We start from the raw sequence: 12614 nt of genomic DNA on the forward strand, positions 1-12614 counted from the left end.
TACACTATGCTATTAAGTACTCATTTATCATGGAAAGGAGTTTATTGAGCGCTAATTCGAAATAAAAGTTTGTCTCCTTAAAATAAAAAATAAAAAAAATGTTTTCTACTTAAGGCAAGTAACTTTAGCGCAGTTTCCATGGATTGATCAAGATGTCTAAAATATGCGATACAACAAACTGAATATTGTAACGTGATTTATAAATTCGGGTTCGATTTATATCAATATTTATTAAACAAAACTAAAACACTATAAAAACTGTACAATTTATTTCGACTATTTATATTACACACTTCGCAATTTATATCAGATTTTCGCGCTCAATGTTTCGTCCGTACTCGATCTCGTTCGGTAGTAAAACTGCTTGCGATGTTCGGTCCGCAACCATTTATACACGCAAGCAATGTAAGTCCAGAACACTCGCGTAATTAGCGGATAAGTCTGGAATATTCCTATACAAATCCCACTATCACGCGCGTAGAAAATTCCAGAGCGCCAAAGGCGACGTCATGTCTGGAGCGTTTCCGTTACAATATCATGAAAACTGTAATAGTACATTATATATCAAGGTAGAGAAGTACAGTATTATTGCCTGAGCACCAAGATTACATCTCGAGGCGCTTGCGCCGAGGGGTGTAAGGTGCGAAGGCAATAATAGACTTCTCTACCGTGGTACTTATATATACTATTTTTTTCACTACTAGCACTTGAAATCCTCTAAATTAACATATTATATTGATAAGAAAATGAACGGTTGGACAGAATTTTTTGTTTATTAATTTAATATGTCCATCAAGTAGAAGTACAAGTCAAACAGGCCATATTTTGTTCTGTCATTGAGATATTTTCAAAGAGTAATTTCGTTCGAATTTTTTCAAAATGTGATAATTTTAGGTATGTAATTTCTCTGGAAATGGCTGATGGTGGCAATTATTCATTTAAGAGAACTTGTCCAAACGTTTATTGAGCGAAATTTCGGGTTGTGTTTTCTAAAAGTGACAGTTCTCATTATTGACTAATTACTCTATGCTACTAGTTAATAATGTCCACATTATTAACCACTTTGAACAAATGCCGAGAAAACCTACTTTACAAGTGGAAAAAAGGTTAATAATCATGTCATCAGACGCTAGTAGTGAAAAAAAGTAGTTAAAGCCTCGGACGGATGGACTGACGGAAGAAGTGGTCATAATAGCACCTACCAACATGAGTTCGAAAATGCGCTGTTGCGATTACGTTATGTATGGGATAATCTTGCCGCAATACTAGTTGGCTATCGAACATTTGCGTGATCGATTGGCGACTGTGTTTCAATCATGGGGACCTGTTACGACATTATTGGAGAAAATGATCATTACGTTACAAAAGACATCGTTCATTTTTCTGGAAAGAGGACCACAATTTTCCATAGAAATCAAGGCTATTGTTCTTCCTGCCTGTCGACGCCCTCTTTGAAAATAATATAACGATTTGTTGTAGTGGGTGGATTTTAACATTGTATATGCAAATGAGTTGTGTTATGAGAAAGCTACAAGTGTAAAATATATTCTAACAATTGAAGGACTTTTCTTATTTGTAGAGATATTTTTTGAAACTTTTTGCTTCGCACGTATAGTAGGTAATCGATGTTTGAGAAACAATTCTTCCCCTCTTACTTATGTATTTGACTATTTGTCTATTAACAGCAATATTAACATTTTCAAATGCGGTCATATAATAGCGGAGTATGGCAAAATGCGTCTTTTTCATTCTTACATTCGTTGGACATTTTGGAATGATTAACCGTGAACACAACAGCCGCCTCAAACACTATAGATGCTATTCAACATCTTTAGTTAAATGCGAATACAACGATGTAGGTATGCCACTTTAAAAAAAGTTGTAAACTGTCGTTGGTTTCAACCTGTGCACAACGCTCTAGTCGTGCCAGAATACCTATTATCAGACATCATCTATGTATATCATTCTGGAAAATGGAAAATTTGTCCGATAGGTTTTCTCGCACAATTAGGGGGTTGTGAGCGGGTGCACTATCCTGTCGAAACCTTAGGTCGAAACCAATTCAGTTTCTAATTTTTGTTTTTTTTTTATTGTCTGCCGTACACTGTGATTACCTACGTGTATCTGGACAAGTGATACTGAGATAATTTTCTAGATCTCCCTCAAGGACCTCATAAGTCATAAACCTATGCAAGTCATTAAGAAAATTTAAAAATAATCAACTCATGTTTCGATGGCTTTAATGTTTGGCGGCAGAGTCAATTATATATATAGTTAGTCCAAGTTTTGAGTATAGACTTAATCAAAGATCCCAAGTAAAAAAAATATTAAATATTGTTGTCCCTGTTTTCAGTTGTTCTGGCGCCCATGCCGCCCATGTAGTTGTCTCGATCGGCTGCCCAGTTCTCCCGCGTCCACTTATCCCCGATCCTTTGGTACTAGATGGTCCATTCCCATATCTTGTGAGAACACTATTAACATTCTACCGGCTACTCCGAATTAGGTTTTCCTGCAGTTTTCCTAATTCGTAAGGTAAATATCGGAGTAGTGTATAGAACAACTTAAGACCTTCTGCAGAGGCACCTCTAAAAAGCATTATGCGGGGTCACTCTGTAATTGGGCGCAAGTCTGTTGAGGGCCCAGAACAAGAGAGGAATAATAAATAAATAAATAATTATTAATCAATATTATACTAAAGCAGCCAGTGCCGCGCCGCGGTTTCCTTGGGTCCTACGGTTTCGCCGTCGCTGAACGTCACGTTTAAGCTCTCAAATCTTAAATTTTAAATCAATGTTAATATTGCGAATAAATTTGCCTTATTTTAGGTATCCGTATTCCACCTTTTAAAATTTGTGTAGATGTTCTTGACAGTTCGTGTCACATTACGTTTGGCAACACTCAAACGTTAGTCACCCAGTACCTGCATATTTTGTATCACCCAGTATATAATGTACCCTTTTAAGAAACTTAACCTTACTTTACCATTGCAGACAAATACAAAACGTTTTACTCTTCAGTTTTTTATTTAATTTATTGTGTTCCCTTTCGAGGGGGTGCTTAGGAACGGTTTAGCCGAATGTTTGATTTAATTACGGCAGCAAGGACTGTCTCTGGTTGTCATAAAACACTTCACGTAGAGACATGGATCCCATTTTTAATTCCAGCGAACCTCTAGATATTACTAGGCCCAATGTGATAAAAGTCGATGGATATTGCTTTAGGGACTTTCAGAACTTTAAATTAGATGTAGCTGACAACAGTACAACTGACCACCTGGCGCCTTACGAAGAACATGGTAAATGCACATTTCTGTACGAACACTTTATCAGTTCAGCTTTTTAGACGAGTTAGTAAACTGTACTGAGATAGACGACAATTTCCAATTGAGTGTAAATGACTCGGGCAAATTTGTTATCAAATTTCATGTGCCCTCGTAAGTTTCTTATGTCTGCCATGATTTTTCATTATTGTGGTACGTTTTGTAGTTGCTTTATGGGTATTGTTATTGGGTCCAGAGGATCAGTTCGTCAGAGAATAGAACAGGAAACAAGAACTGCTATACAAATAAGAAAAGGTGGCACTGATGTTACAGTCCATGGGGAAAATGAACGAGATGTGATTACTGCAAAGAATAGAATCGATTTAATACTGTGGCAAGCGAGGGATAAACATCGACTGACTCATTTTATTTCAATTCCCTTAATTAGTGATTTAATCAAGTACAATTTTGATTCATTTAAGGTAAGTTCTGCTTATAATATTTTTGGATAAAAAGTCTTTTCTCATCAACATGAGATTTGATTTGTGTATTGTCATAAAACAAAACTCAAATAAATTTCACAATTAGTAATTTCTAGCTAAAATCGCCGTGTATGTATCTTTAGTATAAGGAGCAAAAGTGAGTCCAGTTTATGGTTGATGCATTGTATGGGCAGTGGGTACAGTCAATTGAACTTACACTATTACCACAAGAGTCTTGTGGTTCTCTTCAGGGTTATTACATGTTGATTTTGTACTCGCTTAGACTTTAGTCAGGGGGCCCTTTCGCCACTACCACTTAGGGTCAGAAAGTTGGAGGTGTAACAAACATATTATTTTTGAAAGTCATTTTTCAATACATTTCTTATGGGGTTGTTGTTGTTTCAGTCCACATTACTGAACGAGTCCATTAAAATAAACGGACTACATCCATCGATGTTTCAAAATCCAAACAAAATTCATCTTACAATTGCTCCATTAGTTCTTGTTGATAACGTTGAAGAAGAACATGCCGTTAGAATCTTAAAAGAGTGCAATGAAACAGTGATTAGGTAAGTTCATTGTGAAATATTATTTTCCTTCAATTACAACTTTGCAGGCCTATTTTTCAAAACGCGGAGCCGTTAAAAATCTGTTTGCAAGGAGTGGAAATAATGAACGACGATCCAACTGATGTAGATGTCCTGTATGGCAAAATAAGAATTGAACCTCCAAAGTATAACGATTTACTGCAGAGAATGGCAGATGAAATTTATACTTACTTTACAAATAAAGGTATGCATTTCACCATGTGCCTGTCTACAGTCTGTAGTAATCCTTTACTTATAGGTTTAGTTCGAAAACAGTTTGATAATGTGAAGTTGCACGCAACTTTAATCAACTCGATATTTAGAAAAGCAGACAAGCAAAATAAGAAGGGAGAAGAGAAACAGGGGAGGAAGTCTTTTGATGCCAGTTATATCTTAAAAAAGTTTAAAAATTATAATTTCGGGGAAGCAGTTCTAAATTTTATTCACCTTTCGATTCGCTTTACAAAATCAGAGGGCGCCTATTATGATGCGTTATGTACTGTTTCATTAAAGTAATGAGTAGAGAGAGTTTTTGTATCCATTCCTTCTCCTTTGCAACCTTAGCCAAGACTACAGGTACTGTGGTGGTAACCTACCTGCTTTGTCTATGCCTACCTCTACGGTTAGGCAACACACTTACATTTGATACAAAAATACGTTGCGCTCTGTATACACCAATTGTGCTATGTTTTCGATTTCGATCGTTCTGCGCAGATGCTAAAGACCAGGGGATTTTCATAATTAGGCTTGGGGAGAAAGTACATACATGTCAATATATATGATCTAAGGGTTAACTATAGTTGTTATTGTTTCTTGTACTTAATTAACCATTCAATGTTATGTTACAATTTGTTATTATTTACAGTATGCATAAAATGCTGATACCTATTTGAAGTGTCCTGTACCACATTTGTTTGTTATACTTACTGTACAGTATTTGTATTCACCAGGAAGTTTATTATCAGTGTTGCTCTGTACGATTTGATTTAACTATAATCCGTGAAAGAAGTAGCTAATATAGTCCGATTTTTCGCTGTATCTGTTACTTTCTTACTCGTGGGACGGTGCGTAAGCTATACGACATGGGGGTTCTCCAAAAGTAACATTTTTTTTACTTATGTGTTTTACTTGTGCGAAGATAGATTTTAACATGAATACTCATTACTTTTAGCTATACTCTTACGTGTACTTTTCATCTGAATTTATGGTAATCAAGGCTGGAGTAGAGCCACGTCATTTTGATGCTTTTTTATGTACATGCAATTTATCACTTTACGAGTTCTTTTATCGCAATTAATCGTACACAATATCATGATGTGCTTTTGTACTAAATAGATTTGTATGTTTTTCATTTGCATTTATGATGTCTCCTGTGTTTTGTTGAGATATTTTATTTGTGTATTTTCTCTTTTGCATTTTGTTGTCGTAGTTGATTTACTTACTTCATGTATTTGAGTGGGGGGTATTATGTATTACTGCTGCGCAAAATGTTACCTTGTGAGGTGTTGGCGGTTTTCAAGAACTGCAACGTTAAAAATTGGGTCATGATGTAAACGGTAAAACTTAGTATCGTTTTTTTATTGGTTGATACAGATCAGATGCATTCGGAAGAATACCACCTCTGTTGTCAACATATTTGCTGTTATGAATCTTTGTGGATTTATAAATTCCGTCAAAGTTGTATGAGAAATGTTCCCACAGTTGTATGATTATCGACCAAGCAAGTCCAATATTTATTTTTATTTTAACAAAAGTTGTGAGTATTTTGTGATGATATTGTGAATTTACAAATAAAAATGGCAACAATTAAAATCCCCGAGCAAAAAGTAATACTTTGCGGAGAATATGGCGTGGGAAAAAGTTCGCTATTTCGAAGATTTACAAATAACACATTCGTTACAGCTACAGATCGACAATCCACCTTAGGGCTAGATCATTTCGATAAAACCTACAACGTCGGTGACAAAAGCTTAAAAGTAAGTCATCTTTACACCGACATCGCAATTATAAACGAGTCTTTTAGCTTCAGTTATGGGATACTGGAGGCATGGAGAGAATTGCGTCTATTACGTCGAGTTACTATAAGTTCGCGGAAGCAGCGATTATAGTGTTCTCCCTAGACAATTCGGCATCTTTTCATAGTTTGTCACAACATTTATTAGATGTGGTGACATATGCAGAAAGTGCCAAAATATTTCTTTGCGGAAATAAGTCCGATTTGGAAGGGGAGAAACCGCAAGTGACTGATGCCGATATTGAAACATTTTGGTACAAAGTCAACTTTTATTGTTCATAGATAAATTTACGAATTTTAGTGAACAATGTCACAATCTAATCAGCGGCGTGTACAAAACATCTTGCAAACTTGCCGATGGAATCGAGGAGATGTTTACCGATATTGCTTGTCACTTGGCAGAATCGAACAGATCACGTCTGGAATTACAAACAATGAAGCACCACGGTTTCAAAGTATTACCGGCTGACGAACAGACGGCAGAAGGCTCATGCTTATGTTAATATTTATTTTGTCAAAGATTATCTAGTCGCACTAATTTTATTTAACTGCCTGCCAATAATCTTGCACAACTGATCAAACAAATGAATCCATGACGTCCTCTCATGCTGTGATCATTACATAGCTTTCAAGTAGGCTGACTGAGTATTATTTGTAATATGCATATTGAAAATTTTTTAAATTAATTTACACTGCCATCCTACACTAAAAATCATCTTATTTTAAGTTTTTCACGCCCATTTCCTACAAAATAAACATTCTAAGCCAAATTTATAAGATGTTTATTTTCTAACGAAATGCAAGTGTAACAACTCCAAAAACGTCCTTAACTTTTTGCTAAGGATGGCAGTACGCATTGTCAAATCAAGTCATTTGAATTGAGGATGTATAATATAATAATCAAGCACAATATAACAGAGAAGAACTTGATATATTTATAATTCTGAATGTATAACACATATAGCAATCATCACATTTAAACTATAATGAAGAGTAGCATAGACACTCATGTTATTGAGCTTTTTCAAATAAACGAAATGATTTGTAATACGAGTTTTTAGCCAGTGAATGGTGAAATTGTATAAGCAATAGTAATACTAGAGAAGAAAGTGGAGTTTTTCAACTTGAGGTCAAAATTTGACACACAACCGTAGTTGAGAAACACTTTCTTTTCAAGTTTTACACATTTTTTCTGAAACTACAATCAAAATTATCGTATGCAATAATGAAGTTTGACACAATATAGCAACCTAGATATGGGTACATTTCAATTTTAAATATTAAGATTAACGCAGCAATTGTTTTTTGCTTTCTGCACTAGGGAGGAAAATCACATTTTCTTCACTCTTTTTAGAGACGAAAGTACATTTAAAAAAAATATTCGCTGTGGTATCTTTTTTATTTGCAAGTGAAGTCAAATGTAACGCCCTCTATAAGATCGACGCATGCAGGGTAGTTTCCAAATACATTTCTACACAAAGTTCTCGCACATAATTTGTAGCATATTGCAAACAGTAAGCAAAACCAAAAGAAATGGACCTAGGCGTCTGGAGCCCAATTTTAAAGAGAAAATCACTGATGCAAACAGAATTTTGCTATCTCTAATGGGAGCGTTTCTCAAATTTAGTCGATTTCCTTAATGCTCCATAACTTTCTTTTATTAGTAAAAATAATTGATTTTGGTAAAAGCTTTCTTAAAGCACTTACTTATGTGGAATCCATTGCGATATAGTTTTTATACAGGGTGTTTGGTTTTTTTGTACGACCCTGAATTATATTTTTTCATACGGACCACCCTAGATATTTTGGAGTTTTTGAAAAAAGCGTCAAATTTCCTAAATTTTGATGCATCACTTATTATATTTATATTAAATATTATTTGTACTATTGTAGTTTATAGATTAAAATGTTTTTATTGTAGGTCGTAATTCTGAAGTTGAGTACCGTGCGCACATTTGTCACGACACATATGTTTAATGAAAACCCCTTGTTGGTTTTTATATAAGAAAACTATTAGCTGTTGTGTTAAAAACTAAAATAGGTACAAATAAACGTACTACGAATTTCTTGGAATTGTCAACAAAGTTGACACAAAGTTGATCAAGGTCACCTAGTTTCTCGAATTGTGAAATTTAAGTCAATATCAGGAGTTCTCTTGTAGCAGATGCTGGTTGTGTACAAGGAGAGATTATAAAATTCTAAGTTTGAATTTTGATTTGTTTGAGGTAGCTGGAGAGGTGCTGTGTGTGTGGTGCAGTGATCAGATACTACTATTGCACATAGCAATATGTGTACGTATTTTATTATTAACATTAAATAATACCTATCAAAACAAAAATGAGAGACGGATGGTGCCATGAGTAAAAGAAAGCAATAAAACATCACAGCACATTTTATAAGAGTACATTCATGTACTACATTATATAAGCAATAATCAATTTTATTACAATAGTAAAGCGAGGAATTTTACAACCTATAAAATATATTTTAATGAGGATATGCAACAAAATGGCTTCTCTTTCAGTTGCATAGTGCATTGGTACACGGTAAGTTTATAAAATGTTGTTTCTTTCACACCCACTTTTTAGTGTTGGGACCATTGGATCGTTTTCAAATTGACTCCTTCTTGTACCATTTCCCACAACGGGCTCATTTCTCGGAGCCTTGTAACATGATATATACATTTCTGTGCAGTGTAATCCACTTCTTCGATCGTTGTAAAACGACCAATACCAAATCTAAGAGAATTTTTGTTGACTAACATCATTTTGATTACAACTAACCTTATGGAACTGTGCGCCAAATCTTCATCTGCACCTATTGCTCTCAACACATACGATGGTTCTAATGATGCCGAAGTACAAGCTGATCCACTGGACAAGGCAACATCTTTCAGAGCCATTAGAAGAGATTCTCCTACAAAATGTTATAAAATAAATAGGTACATTTCCTACTGAAATTGGTCCAGAAATATTGACTGATTTTGATCAACCTTTTAAGTTTTAGAATAAAAAATTTCTTTTGGATATAAACCACTAAATTAAAAAAAACAAACAAAGCCTCTTGAAAAGTGCAAGGAGATATGGCTTCAGAAATACAAAGAAAGTGCTTTGCTGAGAAAATGCGCTAAAAAATCCAAATGTGACCTTTTTGGATCAGAACCCAGAATAACAAGCGCAACAATGATTTCCGTCTCATTAGTGAGAAGTCGGGGAAACAGGAAACACCCTGTAGTATGACAATCCTTTGGACTATCAAGTATTCCCTAACTGTACATCAGAAAGATTTGACCCACTGATTTACCTTCAACATACGCAAATGATAGATTAACACAGCCAGGATAAGTCTGAACGGGATCTCCATTTCGAATAACATGCTCAAGTTTACCAAAAATTTGATCTATTAATCGCTTGCTTAATTTTTCCATCCATTTGTGATCATAAGCCATTTCCTTTGTGGCAATTTCACATGCAGTTCCCATTCCAACAGCCAAAGGAGTTGGAACGGTGCCACTGCGCAGTCCTCTTTCCTGTCCTCCACCGCTTTGCAATGCTTCTAGTCTTACCCTCGGCCTCCTACGCACGTACAGAGCGCCTACTCCTTTCGGGCCGTAAATCTTATGTCCACTGATCGACATTAAATCGATATTCATCTCGTTAACATCCATGGGCACCTTTCCGACAGCTTGTGCGGCGTCAGTGTGAAAAAAGACCTTTTTCGCTTTACATATTCGTCCAATTTCTGATATCGGTTGCTTAACACCGATCTCGTTGTTAACGGTCATTACAGAGACAAGAGCCGTTTCAGGTGTAATAGTCCGATCAAGATCCTCCAAGGAAAGTATACCATTTTCGCCAACAGGTAAATAAGTGACTTTAAAACCTTCTCCTTCTAATGCACGGCAAGAATCTAACACACATTTGTGCTCCTAAAAAAATGTATTGTAAAATGGCTTAACTAGGTCTAACTAACGGTTTGCGTTGTGATAACATGCTTCTTTTTTGCACCATAAAATCTTGCAACACCTTTAATCGATATATTATTACTTTCAGTCGCTCCAGATGTGAATATGATTTCCTTAGGATCTGCACCTATTATATTGGCAATTTGCGTCCTCGCCTTCTCCACGGCTTCCTCGGATTCCCAACCGTACGCGTGTGTTCGAGAATGGGGATTTCCATAGAACGAAGTCAAATACGGAAGCATCGAGTCTAAAACTCGAGGATCCTAAAAGACGATGCTTTATAATTTTGCCACAATTTGAAAATGAATTACCAAGGGCGTTGTTGCTTGAGCATCCAGGTATAATGGTCTTCCATCGAATACTTGCTCTTTGATGTTGTAATTTGTTTCTAAAACTTTCCGATTAGTTTAGGTGACATTTAGATAACCTCAATATTACTACCAGTCTGAAGAAAACGAGAATTTGTAAGAAATGTCAGCGGCTCGCACTTTTTTGAAAGAATGGCCGAGTTGTAAAGGTTTATTTTAGTTATACAACGATACATTTTCTTTAAAATTTATATAATCTCAAAGGTAAAATACAAAACACTTTCTATACTTTTAGGTTAGGAGGTAATCACTTTCCTCTTCACTTTTGTTACTTCGATTATGCTTCGATTTATCTGCCACCTATTGAAATAGACTAGAATTAAAATACAAAATAGCGGGAAACTTTAACCCACATAATAAAAGCCCTGTTATTGCTTTTCTTTTCATACAATGCAATAATTATAATTTGATACAATATTTTTATGGAATTGCACGCTTTTCTTGCGTTCGAGACATATGCACAGTTAAATTGTTCTGTATGTATACGGATTTCAAAGTACCTACATAAATCCATATTCTGAAGGTTTGCATAAATAGATGCATTTATGCATATTAAAAAAAAATTGGGTTTATATTAAACGGTAAGTGACAGGTGCCCGCTTTTCGTACCAATAGGATCTCGATGCTGGGTAAATTAGGGTAAAGGTTGCCTGGGACCTTAAATAATCAAAACCTGGGACAAAAGCTGCCCATACACATGCAGACAAATCCATGAGCAAATGCGCACAAGTATGAATGCGCAAGCAAATCGGAAGCTATTTTTGGCCACAAACTATTCAGGTAAGTGCTGAGGAAACACCCTACATCCCCGTTCCGCCCGAGAGCACAATGGTCGTGGTGTACGCATCGATGTAAGAGAGTGCGCATGCGCTCTCTGCATGTGGTAGAAGCAAAGAGAAATAATTTTAATTAAGGATACCTACTCTTGACTTCATTTTTTTAGGCAACCCATTTCCATTGTGTTTATTTACGTATTAAGATTATAACAAATGTTTTCACTCGGTAAATAGATGGGCGAAGGTTGACCTTACCTTATGATGTGGGATCTTGTACTATTATAGGAAACGTACCAGCTCAATTGAATCCAAGTATCATTCGTATGAGCATATTACAATGGTATGCGAGTTATAGGCAGTAGCGAAAAGACTTAAACCTTTTTGCGATGCAAACTTTTGAAATGAGTCGATGGTGTCTGATGTCTGTCTGTGAACACGATAACTACTGCTTGGACATATTTCGTTCAAACTTTGCACAGTTGACCTATATGCCACATATAACAAGCTTATTCAAAATGGATCAAATCCAATGACTCCGTAGGGTCACACCGATCTGCCGCTTTTCATGATTAGCACTGCCATGTTGAAGTGGAAAAAAACCATTGAATTTTTGTTTGTAAAGGATGAGGCATTTTCTCCAAAAATACACCAAGCCTTGTTTAATATGCGATATAAAGGAAACAAGAGCAGATAGAGGTATAAGTACTTCAAGGATTTATCACGAAAAACGTTGAGAAAACTTCGTTATGCATAAAGGCCGACTGCCGTTGACCGTTGCCTGAAAGACTCGACAGTCGACAGCTTCGTTTTTTTAAGTCCATCTTGATTGTCGTCCATGCTTTTTATTAGTACCTATTGTAGGCAGCAGTGTTAAAGCAGAAGACACAAACCAAAAGCGATACTCATGATGAATGCACGTTCCGATTTTAAAAATGTAAACCTACTATATACATATTCTAGTATAAAAACAGTAGCAGATAGCCCCCCACTGCAAAACTTATGTCTCTTTCTTCGCATGGGCTAGATAGAATTAGGTTTTCCTGCAGATCCTGCGATGATTGACGTGACTGTTTTGACAGCTCACCATTAAACATTTTTAGTGGAGTCGTCGGAGCGACACACTTGTTCCCAAATCTGTTGAAAAACATTAGCGACGAGGTGAAG

General features: G+C 35.8%; 3 protein-coding genes across 4 annotated transcripts; 2 read left to right on the plus strand and 1 right to left on the minus strand.

The window, feature by feature from the left end:
- The first annotated feature begins 1049 nt into the window (after positions 1-1049).
- LOC116174986 (activating signal cointegrator 1 complex subunit 1-like) lies at positions 1050-4856 on the plus strand. The gene is made up of 6 exons (XM_031493025.1): positions 1050-3295; positions 3343-3433; positions 3486-3741; positions 4147-4310; positions 4358-4533; positions 4588-4856. Exons 1-6 carry the CDS (start codon positions 3142-3144, stop codon positions 4842-4844), a joined length of 1098 nt encoding a protein of 365 aa, XP_031348885.1. The 5' UTR covers positions 1050-3141; the 3' UTR covers positions 4845-4856.
- A 953-nt stretch (positions 4857-5809) lies between these two features.
- Positions 5810-7638, plus strand: LOC116174987 (ras-related protein Rab-30-like). Its single transcript, XM_031493026.1, has 3 exons — positions 5810-6304; positions 6352-6596; positions 6644-7638. Exons 1-3 carry the CDS (start codon positions 6125-6127, stop codon positions 6843-6845), a joined length of 627 nt encoding a protein of 208 aa, XP_031348886.1. The 5' UTR covers positions 5810-6124; the 3' UTR covers positions 6846-7638.
- Positions 7639-8615: 977 nt separating this feature from the next.
- On the minus strand, positions 8616-10951 carry LOC116174984 (cysteine desulfurase, mitochondrial). Of its 2 annotated transcripts, none has more exons than XM_031493022.1 (6): positions 10748-10951; positions 10618-10694; positions 10315-10569; positions 9646-10270; positions 9126-9258; positions 8616-9080 (listed from the first exon to the last, which is right to left on the minus strand). In XM_031493022.1, the coding sequence occupies exons 1-6, from the start codon at positions 10848-10850 to the stop codon at positions 8927-8929; spliced, it is 1347 nt and encodes a 448-aa protein (XP_031348882.1). In that variant the 5' UTR covers positions 10851-10951; the 3' UTR covers positions 8616-8926. The 2 variants fall into 2 exon arrangements, with proteins under 2 accessions (XP_031348882.1, XP_031348881.1); XM_031493021.1 differs by having other exon boundaries at positions 10618-10700.
- Positions 10952-12614: the final 1663 nt, after the last annotated feature.

Source organism: Photinus pyralis, unplaced genomic scaffold (genome assembly GCF_008802855.1).
Source record: "Photinus pyralis isolate 1611_PpyrPB1 unplaced genomic scaffold, Ppyr1.3 Ppyr1.4_LG6, whole genome shotgun sequence".
NCBI classification, from domain to species: Eukaryota; Metazoa; Arthropoda; class Insecta; order Coleoptera; family Lampyridae; genus Photinus; species Photinus pyralis.